The sequence below is a fragment of the Eulemur rufifrons genome, chromosome 10, assembly GCF_041146395.1.
Source record: "Eulemur rufifrons isolate Redbay chromosome 10, OSU_ERuf_1, whole genome shotgun sequence".
Lineage (NCBI taxonomy): Eukaryota > Metazoa > Chordata > Mammalia > Primates > Lemuridae > Eulemur > Eulemur rufifrons.
In genome coordinates this window covers 13,819,651-13,838,285 of record NC_090992.1, presented here as the reverse complement: position 1 = coordinate 13,838,285, position 18,635 = coordinate 13,819,651, and the positions used below count along the sequence as shown (strand labels likewise).

Genomic DNA, 18,635 nt, shown 5'->3' with positions numbered 1-18,635 from the left:
CGGAGCGAGGTGACCATTGGCACAGTGTGTTCTTTCTAGCATCAGACCCCCGAAAAGCAGGCTGCCTCCCAGTTTGCTCCCCATACTTGCTACACAAGTGCAGGCAACAAATGACAATTTCTTTTTCTAGTAGTTGAAAGCTCAACACCATCCTTGCAAAGCTAGAAAATATTTAAAATAGGTATCTTCACACATTAAATTGCTAATAGTGGTCATATAAATTCCTTTATATAAAGCTTATAACATCCACATAAAACCACATATGCTACTTTTGAAATAAAAAAGAGGAAATAAAGAAGAAATAAAATTGGATAAACAGTTTCATTCAAAGGTAATTTCCACACAAGGCTTGAGCTGGCTGCTAAGAAATCGATCTGGTTATGACATACAATTTGCCTAAGTGTGAAAACTGATGAGGATTTGGGCAGGTGAGGTATGGGGGGCAGGGTGCTTGTTAAACTCAGAGGAAACATGGTTTGTGGCAGACAGGTCTGACAAGACTGAAGGTCTGTCAGAGGCAGAGAGATCTGACGGACCCTGTAGGTTTTCCAAATCAGTGGGCACAACCAGGAGAAGCCACAGTGGTAAAACTACGGGTTTCCTAGGCCTGTGGTCATCCAAGAGTACCCAGAAGTGGACAAGAGTCTGCGGCTGCTCAGTCTTGCTGGTATAAGCTGGGGCAGTCCAACTACCCTAATGGTGGAAAGCACCAGACTGCTGGAGGCCCACAAAGGCTGGACACTGTAAACAAAATACATTCAACTCAAATGGAATTAAGGCTGGGCGAGATGGCTCACGCCTATAATCCTCGCACTTTGGAGTCCAAGGTGGGAGGACTGCTTGAGGCCAGGAGATGGAGACCAGCTGAAGCAAGAGCGAAACCCTATCTCTACAAAAAATAGACAAATCAGCGGGGTGTGGTGGCGTGCGCCTGTAGTCCCAGCTACAAGGGAGGCTGAGGCAAAGGGATCACATGAGCCCAGGAGTTTGAGGTTCCAGTGAGCTATGAGAGCAAGACTCCATCTCAAAACAAACAGACAATAAATAAACAAAAAAAACCAAAATAGAATTAAAAGACTGTTTTTACAATGTACTAGAAAAATAACATCAGGCCAAGCAGTGGCAATTATCAGAGCTACTTGTTTCTTGTGGTCTGAAAGCCTTATAAAATCTTTAACTTAATCTAATGATCATTTTCTGTTTTTCTTTTTAGGCAGGCCAGCAGGCCAGCCGCTCTGTACAAACCTCAGTTCCAGGCAGATTATAAATTTTACCTGAGAACACTAAAGTAGTAAATACATATGCTTTGTGTGTTAATTTTCTATGAAAAGCATACTGATTAGACTTTCTCATCATTTAGGCCTTTTTTGACAAAGAAAAAAGGGAAAAACAGGCCTTCACTTTCAAAAAACCACTCACAAACAGGGGATAATTTTCACTCAAGCTCAATGATATCAGTTTAAAATAAATGTGAATGAGCCTTATATCCCAAATAGCACAGTCTTGTGGTTTGATTTTGGAGTAAATTAACGAAGCACATGTTCTACCCATCTCTGATATGAAATAGCTATTTAGGGGTGAGGCTGGTGAACTCGATCAATAAAGGCATCCCTAAGGTTAAAACTGAGAATGAAGATAACATAAAATTATTAAGGCCAGAACTAAGAAATCTGTTCAGGGAAGGGTAAGTGAATGTATTTCTTAAAGGACCTGTATATGTTTATCTTAATTCTTTCATCTAAGATAAATTTGTAAAATACTTCCTCTTTACTATGATGTGAAAGGCTATATACAAGCAGAAGTTAAGCAAACTAAAGGTTTCTTTATTTAACAATTCAAGGCAATGTACCAAATGAGTGGCAAGAACTGGAGGGCTAAATACATTTGGGAATGGAAGAAACCATTTTTGAAACAAAGTGACCAGGAAAGGAAGTGCAAGGTCCTGGGAGCTGGACACAGAAAGAGAAAGCATCAGGAAGAATTAAGAGAGAAGGGCTGAGCTGACACAAGAAAGCAGAAGGAATGTTCACAGGACAGTGTTTGCTAATCTGCTTTCTAAATTAATGACTACAGTACCGTAGTGAAAGGCAGGAAAAGCTACGTAAAGCTCATTAGGTCAAGAACATGACCTAATAGTAGGGCTGGAGTCACAGAGGAAAGTAGTGAGAAGAAAGGCTGCAAAGGTGGTTTGAGGGTAGACCGGCAAGGCCTTGACGGCCAAGTTAGAGAGCTGCACGTGACCTGCAGATTAGTCATTCCTGTCTTTTGTGGCTCATGGGATCTTTGGTGACCCTTACAAAAGCTGTGTGCTTACAACATTTCATATCGCACTTCAAGGGGCACGTACCCATTAAAATCAGGGAACTCAGGTTAAAAAAAAAAAAAAAACAACGAACCCTGCTGTAGCGCATAAAGAACTACTGAAAGCTCTGGGGCAAGCAGGTGTCAGAAACCAGGGTACTTGAAGGAGGAGCCTGAAGGAGGAATGCAAAGGAAGGGGGGACACAAGAGACATAACAAGAGCAACTAGATTTAAGGGAGAAGAGAAAGCAGTGACGGGATAGGTTCTGACCCTAAGTGACAGGGAAAACTGTGATATGGGACCCGAAATGGAGATATGGCTGAGTCTGAAATGGTAGCAGAATATCCAGCTGGAGTGGTCAGAGTGAAAGACAGACTGTCTTCTAACCACAAAACGCCTTGCACTGTTTAACCTTTCCCAAGCATGGGTTAATTTCAACCTCCCAACAGCTCACAAACCCCTTTGGAGCTCACAGTCTTCTTTGAAATCCCCACTTGGTTACTATACACCCCTTGAGCACACAAATATTTTTGGAATGCATAGAAAAACAGCTCCCACAGGGCAGAGGCCTAATTACCAATATCCTCTATTTCTTTTCTGTCTCAGACTTCATAATAAAATGAATTTCTTTATAATAAAATAGAAATTCCATAATCTTTCAGATTATAGTAAACCATGTAAGCTCATCTCCCATATAACAATGGTATGATAAACCAACTGACTTCCAGGACACTGGGTCTGAAGCCAAATCTAGTCCAAGGAGATTCCATACTAGCATCACAGCCCCAAGCTGTAGGAAAGTGAACAGCAACAAAAATAGCAACCTCTATGCAATAGTTCCACATACATCTTATGAAGTCACACTGAGGAATCTAGCAGAAGCAGATGAGGCTGGCAGGGTAGAGACGGAGTGAGCACCATTCTCACTGGACAAAATTCCAGCCAATAAACATAATGTGCTATAACTCAGCCTCTCATCAGTAACTGTGGTTCAGTTCTTCAATACAGGAAGGAAAATCATGACAATTACAGTGATTAAAGCAGCAAAAGATCAGCTACATGTTTAACAGAGTGTTGTTCAGATCGATCCGATTTCATTTGTATAAAATCATTCTAAAGCTTTCATGACTGGTCCTCATTTTTCTCTACTGCACACCATTGTTTGGCCTATATCTACTCTTCAAATTTGGCCTCTTATAAAGAAATCATGTACAAAATCAAACATTTTTCCTTATCAGGGGAGGATGGGCCCAAATATGGTTTCTGTGCTCCTTTATGATCTCACCATTGTGTAAAAGTGCCAAGTTCAAAAGGTAAATAGAGCTCAATATTTAAATTTTACCACCAAGAAAAGTGAGGTCTTCCTGTCTTAAGAGTTCTGTTTGATCTAATGCTAGGCAGAGATTAGACTTCTTGACATGCTAACTCCAAAGTCTTAGGGTAAGTCTTAGGGTAAGTACAGTCTTACTACTGTAATTCTGTTAAATGCAGAATAGGACATGATGTCCATAATTAAGGATTGCCTGACTGTGTGCTCCTACTTCCTGGCATCTGGCTTATAAAGGAAGTACCTTTAATATAAAGGTTTGAAGCAGCCCAAGTTTGTGCTGTGGACCAGAGTGTAAATATTAGTCAATCTAGTTAACAGAGATACAAGACTGGTAAGAACGGGCAGATGAAACCTCTTCAGGTCCACCTGCTCAGTATTATTCAGCATCAAAGGGCCCAATTCTCTTATTATAAGGGAAGGAAGTGAAACTCAGAGAAGTTAAGTGAAAAGCAATGCTGAAACTAGATCCAATTCAGGTCTGAAGTTCTCAGCTTTAAACCCCAATTGACAGCCTTAACTAACACTCACTATAGTTGAAAGGTAGAAAACAGGAAAACCTGGCCAGGCACAATAGCTCACACCTGTAAGCCTAGCACCCTGGGAGGCTGAGGCAGGAGGATACCTTGAGGTCAGGAGTTCAAGACCAGCCTGAGCAAGAGAGAGACCCCCCCCTCCCCCCCCAGGCCACCCCATCTCTATAAAAACAGAAAATATTAGCTGGGCATGGTGGCACATGCCTGTAGTCCCAGCAACTCGAGAGGATGAGGTAGAAGATCACTTGAGCCCAGGAGTTTGAGGTTGCTGTGAGCTAGGCTGATGCCACAGCACTCTAGTCTGGGCAACACAGTGAGACTCTATCTCAATAAAAAGAAAACAGGAGAACCCTCTTAGCACATCCAGAGCATGCCATAAAAGAAAGGAGAACTTGATGAAAAAGGTAGGTATAAAAATGATACCTTATAAGTCAAATAAAAAATCTATATAAAAAGGGTCTGGGCGCAGTGGCTCACTCCTGTAATCCTACCACTCTGGGAGGCCAAGGGAAGATTGCTTGAGGTCAGGAGTTTAAAAACAGTCTAAGCAAGAGCAAGACACCAACTCTACCAAAAATAGAAAAAATTAGTTGGGGGTCATGGTGTGCACCTGTAGTCCCAGCTACTTGGGAGGCTGCGGATCACTTGAGCCTAGGGGTTTGAGCTTGCAGTGAGTTATAATGACGTCACTGCACTCTACCTGGGATGACAGAGTGAGACTCTGTCTCAAAAAAAAAAAAAAAAAAAAACTATATAAAAGGGAAATCCAAACCCCTTTCAGGAAGCTGGGTGTGGTGGCTCATGCCCATAATCCCAGCAAGAGGATTGCTTGAGAACAAAAGTTTGAGACCAGCCTGAGCAACACAGTGATACCCTAATCCCTAAAAAAATAAAAATACTTAAAAACAAACAAACAGAAAACAACAACAACAACAACAAAACTCTCTGCATAAAGACAAAACTCTAAGGAAAAGAAAGGCTTGACTCTACCTATCAGACTGGCAAAATCCAGGCTGTGGAGAAACAGGTGCTCTTATATATTGTTGGTGGGAATGCAAAAATGGTACAATCCCTATGAAAGGGAATGTATCATTACCTAGAAAAACCATATATGCCTTTAACCCAGAGGCTCCGTTTTTAAGGCATCCACCCCAAAGGTCACTGGCAAAAACAGAAAATGTCTTATGCCCAGGTTGGCATTACAAATAATAGCAAAAGATTGGCAACAACCCAAAAGGATACAAATGGCTATAAAAAGAGATGAGGAAAATATCCATAAACAGATAATACAGCAATCTCTAGCATATATTATTCAGTGAATAAAACGTAGGTACAGAATAATACATGTAGTTGATATCTTCTCTGTAACAGTAGCATGTGTGTAGGGGGATATGTGTTTGTGTGTGTGTATGTGTCTCTATATACATGAATGAATATATGTATTTGCCTAATCTTTGTAAAATCAAACACTGGAAGGATGAACTTCTCTGTGTATATCTTATTTATAATTTGACTCTGGAAATATGTTTTATATATTTTAAAAAGCAACAAATTTAAAAATACTGTAAATCGAACACAAAACAACTTAAACTGTATATCAAATTGGTGACATACCATATATACTGTATATAAAATTTAAGTAACCCCAGAAAATAGCATTTTGTTCTTTATTTGTTCTAAGGATATATAAAGCAGCAAATAAATTTTAAACTGTATTTGATAAACTTACAGCTATTAGTTATACCAATGTTACTTTTTTTTTTTTTTCTTTTTTTGAGACAGAGTCTCACTCTGTTACCCGGGCTAGAGTGCCGTGGCATCAGCCTAGCTCACAGCAACCTCAAACTCCTAGGCTCAAGCGATCCTCCTGCCTCAGCCTCCCGAGTAGCTGGGACTACAGGCATGCACTACCATGCCTGGCTAATTTTTTTTTATATATATATGTATTTTTAGTTGTCCAGCTAATTTCTTTCTATTTTTAGTAGAGACAGGGGTCTCGCTCTTGCTCAGGCTGGTCTCGAACTCCTGACCTCAAGCGATCCTCCTGCCCCGGCCTCCCAGAGTGCTAGGATTACAGGCATGAGCCACCGTGCCCGACTTAGATCCTGGTTTTTATTATTATATTTTATATATATATACACATTTATTCACTTATTTATTTATTTATTTGGGACAGAGTCTCCCACCTTAGCTTCCTAGAGTGCAAGGATTACAGGTGTGAGTCACCACACCCAGCCTAGATCCTGGTTTTAAATACCATTCTCACTGAAAAGAACCAGAGGCAACTGGGCTTGAGAACTCACTAGTGAACCAGAGATCCTTGTGGCGGGAAATTTAGAAAGCAATTGGAGCTGAATCCAAGTCTGGGACAGAAAATATACAAGAGAGGCCTAGGATATCTTGATGTTGCCAGAAAGTAAGAAAACTACCAAAAACTAACATCAAAAGCATACAGAAGTCAGCCTAAACAGGCTCCCATAGATCAAAGAAAGAATGACTGGACATAGAAAGGACAATGGAAGTAATTAATTACAATTTAAAAGAAACGAAAATCTCACTGGATACCCCAAAAGTAACTTGGGTACCAACATCTTACTCTGAAAATTAAAAGAAAAGAATTAAATCTGTATTCTGCTTTTCCTATATTTCTGTCTCATCTATATTTCAAGGTTATTAAGATAACCCTAGTTAATGAGGGAAAGTTTATCCTTACAGAAGCATTTCAACTAATCAGATGTGTAAGTAATGACAGAACTAGAAAATCACCATTTTGCAATTTCTACTGAAATGATTAATTCTGACTACGATCATCAATGGATAAAATCACTGGATAAAAGGCTGACGGAGAACTTTACAACTGGAGGAACCAGGCTGTCAGTGCCTGAACCCAGTGATGATCTTAGCGTCACTAAAAATAAGAGAGAGAGCCAGACATCATGTGTCTCCTGATGTGAGGCAATATGCAGTTTACTGTAACACCTAAGCAGCACGCTTGCCAAAAAAGTTGAAGCTAAATGTAATCAAGCATTTAGCACTAACTTCCATTTAATGAAACAATGGAGATCGAAGAACAAATTAAATGACAGGTTTCCTGACTCTGCCAGTGAATAAATCTTTCCACTATACCACTACTTGCCTCTCTGATCCTCAGAACCAAAGAAAAGCTGCAATTTTAAGACTGATATTCAAAAAGCACCTATCTCTCTCCATCCAAAGCATTCAGAAACCTTAATTTTAAATCTGCCACTTCTTAAAGTTGCGGGATCTTGCAATGCCAAGTATAAATAGTCACTTTTCTGATCTATGTCAGAAAGAGTATGTGCAAGCTTAATTTTCTATATCAAACTGTAGAATTTAAAATAATCTTATGAATAGATCCATAAGATTTAAGTAAGGTGAATGGCCTAAGTTCTAAATTTATTTCTGCTCTTCAGATCACATTTGCTTGCCCTTGCCATGTGTTAAAATGGCTGTAAAATTCTAAGAAAAAGATAAACTCTAGCTGACTGATTGACAACAGTGATGTGAAAGGTCAAGAATATAGTCACCTCAAAGACTGAGCACTGTGGAGCATGTCTTCTTCCTCAAGGCCAATGATACTTCAGATACCAGATGGTTTCATTTTTCAACTGTGGTCCAAAGAGAGGGTTGAGTTGGGCCAGAATTGCAATCAGCCAACTAAAAGAAGGATGGGGAAAGGAACAACAAGAAAGTGGTGAAATCATGTTGGAACATGACCATTTTCAAATGGATGGAAAAAGTCCATTAGCAAACTTCATCTATTCCATTTAGACCAAACCTTCAATATACATTGTATTGATGGGAGCATGTCTGAAAACAAAATCATTTCCCAGGACATATCCTGCCTTCATCTTCAGACATATCCATAAGACAGTGAGGCTTCATCACAGTAGGTCTCTGTCTTTTCTCTCCTTACCTGATTACCTTTCCAAGTATCCAAAATTTCCTGAATTCCTGGTATCTTTACTTCAAAGTGTTTTCATGTAATCTTGAGAACGTTTGAGGTTCTAGCAGGGGAACACAGCTACTCATATACCCTTGACCAAAGAATGATCCTCCTGTATCAGGGAAGGTTATCCTCTTCCACCAAACACACAGCTTCAGGAGGGACACACATGGGGTGGTGAGGCAGGAAGGGGACACCATGCTAGCCAGCCAGATCAGCTGAATCAACCCTGGTGATCAAAGGAGTGACAGACGTCATAGCCTGATTGCCCTCACATCCCAGCTAATATGTAACATCTTCTGGGTCCCAGTAAAACTGAACCACATGGGCATTGAACTTCCCCAGCTTACTTCAGAATCTAAATAACAAGGTATTCCTGTGTATTATAGACTAATTATTGAAGAAGTACAATGGTGTCACATCTTACTTCAGGGTTAAAAGTGAAAAATAGCACAAAGTTATCTTTAAATTTTTCTTATATTACTCACTAAGTTCTAAATAAATGATTTTATACGTGATAATAGTAATTCATTTGCCCAATGCAGTTTAAGAATCACCAAACTAAGGCCAAGGTAAAGCACAAAAAGAAAGACAGTATGCAAATGTCTGGTTGTATTCAAACCATTCGATGTTTTATTAGGTTATTAAGTATGAAATGTCCGATTTCCTTAAGTACTAAGTTTGACCATTGATACCTCTGACATTTCACTTTGACATTTCTTGTTTTATTTTTATTGTGAAGGTACATCCTCAGTCTTGCAAATGCATGCTGTGGCTTGTGATTATCTTTCAAATTTTATTTAGAGCAACTTTTGTCAAACCACGGATAAGTAAAAAATTTGTGTTATTTTCAAATATGAGGTCTATCGTGGAACCAATGCAGTGCAGACAGCTCAAAATATCAACAAAGCATTTGGGAAGGATGTGGCTAATAAACACACTGTACATGGATGGTTTGAGAAGTTCCATTCTGATGATTTTAATCTTGAAAATGAGCCACGTAGGCGACTTGAGACCAAGGTGGATAATGATGAGCTGAAAGTTCTAGTGGAAGCGAATCCATCTCAATCCACATGTGAATTAGCAGCAAGGTTTGACATTACTATTCCCACAATACTGGACCATTTGAAACAATTCGGCAAGGTAAAAAAGCTGGATAGATGCGCACTGCATGAATTAAACAACTGTCAGAAGAGAAAACGTCTGGAAGCTTGCCTTTCTTTGCTGTGACAACATAAAGGAGAACGATTTCTACACCACATTGTTATGTGCGATGAAAAATGGATTCTTTTTGACAATCTCAAGCTTTTTAGTACAATGGCTGGATAAAGAAGAAGTGCCAAAACACAGTCCAAAACCGAATATTCATCCAAAAAAGCTAATGGTGTCTGTTTGGTGGTCCAGCGCTGGTGCCACTACAGCTTCATGAAACCTGGTCCATCCATTACAGCAGATGTCTACTGCAACCAACTGACGAAATGATGAGGATGCCTGTGATTAAGCAGCTGAGATTGGTCAACAGAAACAGGTCAATCCTCTTATAAGACAACATTGGACCACACATCGTGCGAACAGTGCTGCTCAAACTACAGAGGCTGGACTTGGAAACTCTCTGTCATCCACTGTATTCACCAGACCTTGCACCAACTGATCACCACTTCTTCCAGACTTTGGACCACTTCTTGCAAGGAAAAATATTCAATTCTCAACAAGCTGTGGAAAATTGCCACTCACCCTCCAGGCTTCTTTGCTACTGGCATAAGCAAGCTGCTGTTAAGATTGCAAAACTGCGTCAATAGTTTAGGCATGTACTTTGATTAATTGTACTGCTTGTTTGAGATATAATAAACTAAACTTCTGATTCAAAATCAGACATTTCATATTTAATGATCTAATACTTACTAAACAAATAATTAATGAGCACTGACTAGGTTCCAGGCCCCAAGAATATAAGGGAGAAAATGAAATGCCACTATCCTCATAAAGCTTACATAATATAGTATCAAGAAATAAGTGTTATGAAGGAAATAAACAGGGAGAACAGAGAATGTTTTTGGGGGGGAGGGGCTACTACTTTGACAGGGTAGTCAGGGAAGGAGGTAAACTTGAGCATAGACTAGAAGGAAGCAGAGTATTTACTGCCTTTAGTCCCTATTCGAAATACAGTTGACCCCTCAACAGCATGGTTTGAATTGCGTGGGTCCCCTTGTATGCCGGGGTCCACTTACACACCTGCCTTTCCTTCCACCTCCACTACCTCTTCTGCCTCTGCCACCCCTGAGACAGCAAGACCAACCCCTCTTCTTCCTCCCCCTCCTCCTCAGCCCAGTCAATGTGAATATAAGGATGAAGACCTTTACAATGATCCACTTCCACTTAATAGTAAATATATTTTCCCTTCTTTATGATTTTGTTAGCAGCATTCTCTTTTCTCTAGCTCATTTTATTGTAAGAATACAGTCCATATGATACATATAATGTACAACTTATGTGTTAATCAATAAAATTTGGTTAGTTCCCCTCTCACAGGGGAATTTAAAGTCCGGAGAGTTTAGAAGGAGCCTGCTGCAGCAATACAGCTCCTTTTCCTTAGAAAGCAATTCCCTAGATCCTGTGCCGAGGATGGCAGAGTGTTACCAAATTTCATTCTCCCAGAGCAGCAGTAGTTGGAGGTTGGGCCTGTTTGTCTACCATAACCTCCCCCCAAAATGAGAGAAGTTCTTATCAGTTCATATACAGTTAACCCTCGAATGACGCAGGGGTTAGAGTCACCCACCCCCTGCACAATTGAATATCTGTGTATAACTTTGACCTCCCCCAAAACTTAACTACTAATAAATAACCTACTGTTGACCTTACCAATGGTGCGAGGGGGTGTCTAACCCCTGCGTCATTCGAGGGTTAACTGTATATGAACTGATTAGAACTTCTCTCATTTGGGGGGGAGGTTATGGTAGACAAACAGGCCCAACCTCCAACTACTGCTCCTCTGGGAGAATGAAATTTGGTAACACTCTGTCATCCTCGGCACAGGATCTAGGGAATTGCTTTCTAAGGAAAAGGAGCTGTATTGCTGCAGCAGGCTCCTTCTAAACTCTCCGGACTTTAAATTCCCCTGTGAGAGGGGAACTAGCCAAACCCAACTTTTATTTTATTGATCTCTTTATTTTGTTGGATCTCTTTTCTTCCACTTGCTCTCAATTTTAGAACTCTGCCAATCAAAGGATCAAAAGGCTGATTCGATCACCAGTGAAAAGAAGGCTGGAGAATTAGCCAGCACCACATCAGAAGCCTGTGCCTACGGAAACAGAAGGTGGTTTTGTGACAGGAAACATGACACCTGAGGAAATCAGGCCAAAACAGATAGCTCAAGCTGACTCACTTCATAAACAAAAAGTTAATTCAGATGAGATTCTCTGATCTGTTCTTAGAACCTGGGTATTAAACACAAACACAATACCAAGACTTTTGAGGTTTAACATCCATTTGACACTATAAAAAAGGAGGCAGAGAGGAGCACAGGCAGACACCCTGAAAAGTTCTGTGACTGCAGTCAACACTAATGGTGCAGAGCTAAGTGTCATGGAAAATTCCACACAAACCCAGGATTTCCCCAATCCCAGAAGGCAACACAAGCTGCCTGAAAAAAAAAAACACTTTTGTAAGAGACTGAGATCATTCGCCAATGTTTAGAAGTACAAAACAAAATATGTTAGAAGCTAAACTGGTCCCTGTCTCCTTCCATAACCAAGAACGTGCAGGATGAAATAAAAAGTCACCTCCCAGCACTTTTTAGGATGTTGTATAGGAGTTGTTCTCTTGCCTGGAGAAAGTGGAGAACTCTCTTAAAAAATACTGATGAGAGTGGAAAAAACAAACTGTTTTTCTTCTGCTCTCACACCACAACAATCAACATAGAAGACTGTGTGACCAAATGTGTGGGGATCTCTTGCCACCAACAAGCAAGCAATCAATTCTGCAGTGGATACCAGCTGGGTGTCTGTCTTCTAATTCTGTTGTCCCCAACCCCCAGGCCGCAGAACAGTACCAAACAGTACTGGTCCGTGGCCTGTTAGGAAATGGGCCACACAGCAGGAGGTGAGGAGTGAGCCAGTGAAGCTGCATCTGTATTTACAGCCACTCCCCACTGCTCACATCACTGCCTGAGCCCCACTTCCTGGCAGAGTCAGGTGGCATTAGAGTCTCATAGGAGCACGAACCCTCCTGTAACCTGCACACTCAAGGGATCTAGGTTTCCAGCTCCTTATGAGAATTTAATGCCTGATGATCTGAGGTGGAGCTGAGGCAGTGATGCTAGCACTGGGGAGCAGCTTCAAATACAGATTATCATTAGCAGAGAGGTTGGACTACAACAGAGACCACAATATATCATTTGCTTGCAGACTTATATCAAAACCCTGGCCGGGCGCGGTGGCTCGGGTTTTCTTCCACTTGCTCTCAATTTTAGAACTCTGCCAATCAAAGGATCAAAAGGCTGATTCGATCACCAGTGAAAAGAAGGCTGGAGAATTAGCCAGCACCACATCAGAAGCCTGTGCCTACGGAAACAGAAGGTGGTTTTGTGACAGGAAACATGACACCTGAGGAAATCAGGTGTAATCCTGTAATCCTAGCACTCTGGGAGGCCGAGGTGGGCGGATCGTTTGAGCTCAGGAGTTCGAGACCAGCCTGAGCAAGAGCGAGACCCCATCTCTACTAAAAAAAAAAAAATAGAAAGAAATTATATGGACAGCTAAAAATATATATAGAAAAAATTAGCCGGGCATGGTGGTGCATGCCTGTAGTCCCAGCTACTCGGGAGGCTGAGACAGGAGGATCCCTTGAGCTCAGGAGTTTGAGGTTGCTGTGAGCCAGGCTGTCGCCACGGCACTCACTCTAGCCTGGGCAACAGAGTGAGACTCTGTCTCAAAAAAAAAAAAAAAACACAAAACCCTATCAGTGAATAGCAAATCATAATGTAATAATAAAGCGTACAATAAATGTAATGTGCTTGAATCATCCCAAACCATTCCCCCCCCCACACTCCTCTACCCCCGGTCTGTGGAAAAACTGTCTTCCATGAAACCAGTCCCTGGTGCCAAAAAAGTTGGGGTCCACTGCTCTAACTCAACTGTGACACGATCTGGAGACAGCATCAGATCCCACAGGGTGACAGGCTCAGTCCCACAGAATGCCTCCCATTTCCAATGCTGATTGCAAGTCCCAGGTTGTTTTACCCATGCTTCTGACCTACCAGCTATAAGGAGGGGATCCCTGACCCCCTCCTTGGGTTTAATTAATTTGCCAGAGCTGCTCATAGAACTCAGGAGAAAACCAGAAACACATTTTCTGGTTTATTATAAAGGATATTACAAAAAATACAATGAAGAGGTGCATAGGGCGAGGTATGGGGAGCTTCCATGCCCTACCTAGCAGGCCACCCTCCCAGAACCTCCACGTGTTCAGCAATCCAGCTCTCTGAACCCTGTCCTTTTGGGTTTTTATGGAGGCTTCATTACATATGCATGACTGATTAAACCACTGGCCACTGGTGATCAATTTAACCTTCAGCCCTTCTCTCTTCCCCAGAGGATGAGGGGTAGGGCTGAAAGTCCCAACCCTCTAATTCTGCCTTGGTCTTTCTGGCGGCCAGCCCCCAACCTGGAGCTACACAGGGGCTTCCAGCCATCAGTCAACTCATTAGCGTACACAAAGATATCACTTTGGAGAGTCCAAGAATTTTAGAAGTTATATACCCGGAAAAGGGAACTAAGACCAAATATATATTTCACAATATTACAACTATACATATAACCTTTCATTTAATTCTCGCACCACACAGTTAAGGAAACTGAGGCAGAGAGAAGGTAAGTGACTGGCCTACTGTCACAATACTAATTAGGAAGCAGTAGGTCCCGCTGCTGGACCTGACCAGAAACCAGATCAGATTACTGTTTCCATTACAAAGAGTGACCTGGTGGAATATTTTAACTAAGAACATTTCAGGAGGCATTAATTTAGCTAAATCTAAACTGTATGGGGATTAAGAAAATGAGAATCCATCCACTGAATATTGATTAAGTCCAACACAAGCCTATGGTACCTGCAGTAAAGAATAAACATCCAGATGCAAGAATGAAGACCACTTTGCTTGCTAAGGTCCGTATTGAGAAACTTTTTTGAATTTAATTTCATATAATATTTTTAATGTTTCAAATAAAGCAAAAAAAAAAAAAAACCCTCAACTTTAAAAAACCCAACAAACCACAGTTCAAGAAAATTCCTTGGGAAACAATTCAGGCCAGTTCATTTGAAATTTCATAGAGGAATTTCCCCCTCTTTAACCGGCTGAGCTCTGTGCCTGCCCTTCTGACTACCTTCTGATTTAAAATTTCCCTTTAAAGCTGATAAACAAGAAGAGAACTGGAAGGAGAAAAAAAAAAACCCACTCTGAATTGAGGGAAGTGGGTGGAGAAAGAGATCATATTGCAATGAATCTATTACTTCGTGTGTACAAGAAAAGGAACTAAATGTACCTTTCAAGTTTGTCCAAACTGTTCCACATGTCCTCATAACCTAAAGGCCAGTCTAATAACCAATCTGAGATTTGAGGCAGCTACAGTGCAGTAACGTGTTTCAGAGAACTGCAGAGCTGGAATGGAAGGCAAGTCCACGTTCCACATTTGAAAGATGAGGAAATTAAGTCCTAGTAACCTTATTAATAACCCCACAGCGAATCAGTGATGGAGCTGGAAGGGAGAACCCAGGACTCCTGAGTCCCGTTATACCAGGCTGCTTCTATAGGGTATTAAGGGTGAAACAAATCAAGCAGCCTAGGGGTTCTTCATTTATCCCACAACCATCTACCAGGGCCACGTTCCCTGGCAGGCTCTGAGGATGCAGAGAGGAATCGGTTGAGGGGCCAACCTGGAGGGATTCATGAGCTGTGAGATGCAAACCAAGGCCAGGAGTGGAGTATGCTTTGCTAGAGATATGCATGGGTGCTCTCATCCTACAAGCACTCCCTGGCCACTTATCATGAGCTCAACTCTTGGTATTAGAATTCTCCAAGCATAAAATATGCCCTCACCACACAAAAGGCATACCCAGCTCTCTCAAATCCTGCTTTGTTCTTTTGTTCCACATTCAGATATAAGAACAGGAACAAAAGCGTGGTTACTTCCCGGTGACACACAGATTGAGTGGAGTCAGCTTCCCTGTTGGAATGGAGAAGTCCATATAGCACCTCTCTTCTGATCCACTGTCCCTCCAGTCACTCCAGAAGTGACTTCTGTCGGTGGGCTCCTTAAGAGACAGCAGAAATGTAGGAAAGTGATTTGCCCTAGCTTCACTAAAATGACCTCTGTCGAATTCTCTCATCCCGATCCAATGACACAAACACTTTCAAGGGTAGCAACATCATTAGATGCTACTAGAAAGTGCCAGATTCAGAATTAGACAGGGTTAGATTTTAATTACAGATACACGAAATGGAGGGGCCACCTGGCCAGGAATGTGAGTGGCCTCCGGGAGCTGAGAGTGGCCCCAACTAACAGCCAGCAAGGAAACAGGCTCCCAGTTCCACAACCACATGGAACTGAATTCTAGCACAGCCATGAGAAAAGGCTTGGAAAAGGATCCCAAGCTCCAGATGAAAAGTCATCAATGTTTTGCATTAACCTCATGCCAAACTACGGCCATTTCACGACCACAGGAATACGCCCTATTTTTGCCAGGGTTCTAAACTAGAAATATCTCTTATTTTTAATCTCTATTCTTCAAGAGTCACTCCAGACTTCCCAGCTCAGTCTATTAACAGTCCTCTTATCTGCCAAATTATGAAGAAAAAGATTATAAAGTCAGACTAAAGAAAAATAAACTCTTCCATATAGTAGGTAATAACACGCTGGGCCAGATATCCAGGTCTCCCTTCTCCTATAAACAGTCAACCGTATCCGCAAGAGAAATGTAAGCAATTCTCAGGCCAAAAAAACCAAGTAAAGGCAAGTACCCAGAGAGGAAGGTGAAGTGACTGACTATAAGTTGTTTCCACACCTTGAGAGTATATATGAAGAGATGAATTTGAGCATTTGTTTTCAGATTTCACAGGGCATGGGAAACAGTAAATTAGGCCCAGAGCCCACTCAGAGTATTGTCTAATAAAAGCTTCTCCCTTCCAAAAGCTGGGACCCCAAAGGGATATTATCTTTTTTTCTTTTTTGAGACAGGGTCTCACTCTATTATTGCCCAGGCTAGAGTGCAGTGGCATCATCATAGCTCACTGCAACCTCAAACTCCTAGAATTAAGTGATCCTCCTGCCTCAGTCTCCCAAGGAGCTGGGACCAAAGGGTTCTGTCTTCAATTAAGGATAAATCAGACAGAACTCAACAGGAATCCCAGAAAAATCAACGGTCTCAAACCTAAGAAACAAGAAGGAAGAAGGCCACTGAGAACTGGCCCTCAAGAAGGTTTGCAAGTTGAATTCGCAATACCAGGATAGGCTAGAAACCCAAATATCAAGAATTTTATTAATACTGAACTGGTAATGGCCTTCACCTGGCAGAAGCAATGTAAATCCTTTCTGCAAACAAATGAGCATAAGAAAGGTAGCAGGATTATTAATACCAAAGTAAAAGCAAGTCAAGGAGCATCACCAGAGATAAAGACGGATATTTTATAGTGATAAAAGTATCAAATTATCAGAAAGACATAACAATCATAAATGTGTACGCACCTGATAACAGAGCTTCAAAATACATAAAGCAAAAATGGACAGAATTAAAAAGAGAAACAGCAAAATCCACAATCATAGCTGGTGATTTTTAGCATCCCTCTTTTAGTAATGAATAGTAGACCAAAAAAAAAAAAAGTCACTAAGGATGCAGAAGATGTGAATCATCTTAACTTGATATTTATAGAACACTACAACTAACAACTGCAGAATATACATTCTTTCCAAGTGTACATGAAATGACCATCAAGATGGGTCATAAAATAAGTCCCAATTTCAAAAGGCTGAAATCTTACAGAGTATATCTTCTGACCACATTGAATAATAAATAAATTAACAATAAAACATTCTTAAAAAAGCATCAGATATTTAGAAATTAAACACCACAATTCTGAATAACCAGTTAGTCTAAGAAATTACAAGAGAAATTAGAAAATATTTCCAACTGAATAAAATGAAAATACACCATATCAAAATTTGTGGGATGCAGCTCAAGCCTAGCTTAGAGGGAATTTTACTCCATTAAAATGCTTATGCTAGAAGAAAGTATATATTAAACCTAAAGTTAGGAAAACGAAGGAAATAATGAAGAATAGATGTCAATGTCAATCAAATGGACACAAAAATAGAGAAAAGTTACAAAGCTAAAAATGTGATTGTTTGAAAAGATTAACAAAATTGATAAATCCCTAACTACTTCATTAAATAGTACTAAAAAAACTACAAAAAATACTTAGGAATATACTTAACAAGAGACATACAAGATCTCTATACCAAAAATTATAAAACATCGCAGACATAAACAAAAGCAAACCTAAATAAATGGAGAAAGATTCTATGAGATTAGAAATAGAGATACCATTGAGATTAGGAGACTCAACACCATTAAAATGCCAGTTCCGTCCACATCTATCTACATATTCAACACAATTCCAGTTAAGACCCCAATAAGCTTCTTTGCAGAAACTTGGTGAGTTGATTTTAAAATGTATTTGGCTGTTTTAAAATAGCCAAAATAATCTTGAGGCACAAAGACGGAGGACTCACAGTTTCTGATTGCAGTATAAAGCTGCAATATTCAAGACACTGTGGTATTATCATAAGGCTAGACAAAGAGATCAATGAACAGAAGAGACAGTCCAGAAACAGATTCATATACTTTGGTCAAATAATTCTGGACAAAAATGCCAAAGCAATTTAAAGGAGAAAGGGAAAGTCTTTTCAAAGGTTGCTACAACAAAAACTGCGTATCTGTATTTGGAAAACAAAACAAAAGAAAAAAACAAAAATAACGCATGACTCCTGCCATTCTAGTGCCTGCAGCCTTTGGAAGCAGTCATGCCAAACTATCAAAACCCTCTCTACTGCCAAGCTATTGCATAAAGCCTTCAAGTCCAAGTGCTTGCCTAATAACAGGGAACATATATACGGAGTAAGTTCAACAAGTCTTATATCTTTGCTTATCTCAATTTTTGACCATCGACAAGGCTATTAATTACACTGGATTGCAATACATCAAATATGTTTAAGTGCATAAGGCCATAATGAAACTAACATAAAACAAAAATCATTCACCATTGGAAGATGCTAGGGAATCAATTTGTTATTTTGAAAATTGGTAAATAAAGGGAAAACTACACATATATCCTAACTTTCCTTTATTAATTATTTTTTAGTTATTTGGATAACCAAACAGTTGATGAAGTAAATCTCTATTTATGGATGTATTCTAGCTAATGAATGAACAAGAAATTATAGAAATAAAATATCA

General features: G+C 40.3%; 1 protein-coding gene across 1 annotated transcript in view; it reads right to left on the bottom strand.

Moving 5' to 3' along the window:
- The window catches only part of ATP6V0E1 (ATPase H+ transporting V0 subunit e1), a 32,187-nt gene that overhangs the window by 837 nt on the left and 12,715 nt on the right, over window positions 1–18,635 (bottom strand). The window contains exon 3 of the mRNA XM_069484186.1: window positions 7,714–7,843. Coding sequence (XP_069340287.1) covers window positions 7,750–7,843 — 94 coding nt within the window. The 3' untranslated portion in view covers window positions 7,714–7,749. The remainder of the gene's footprint in view (window positions 1–7,713; window positions 7,844–18,635) is intronic.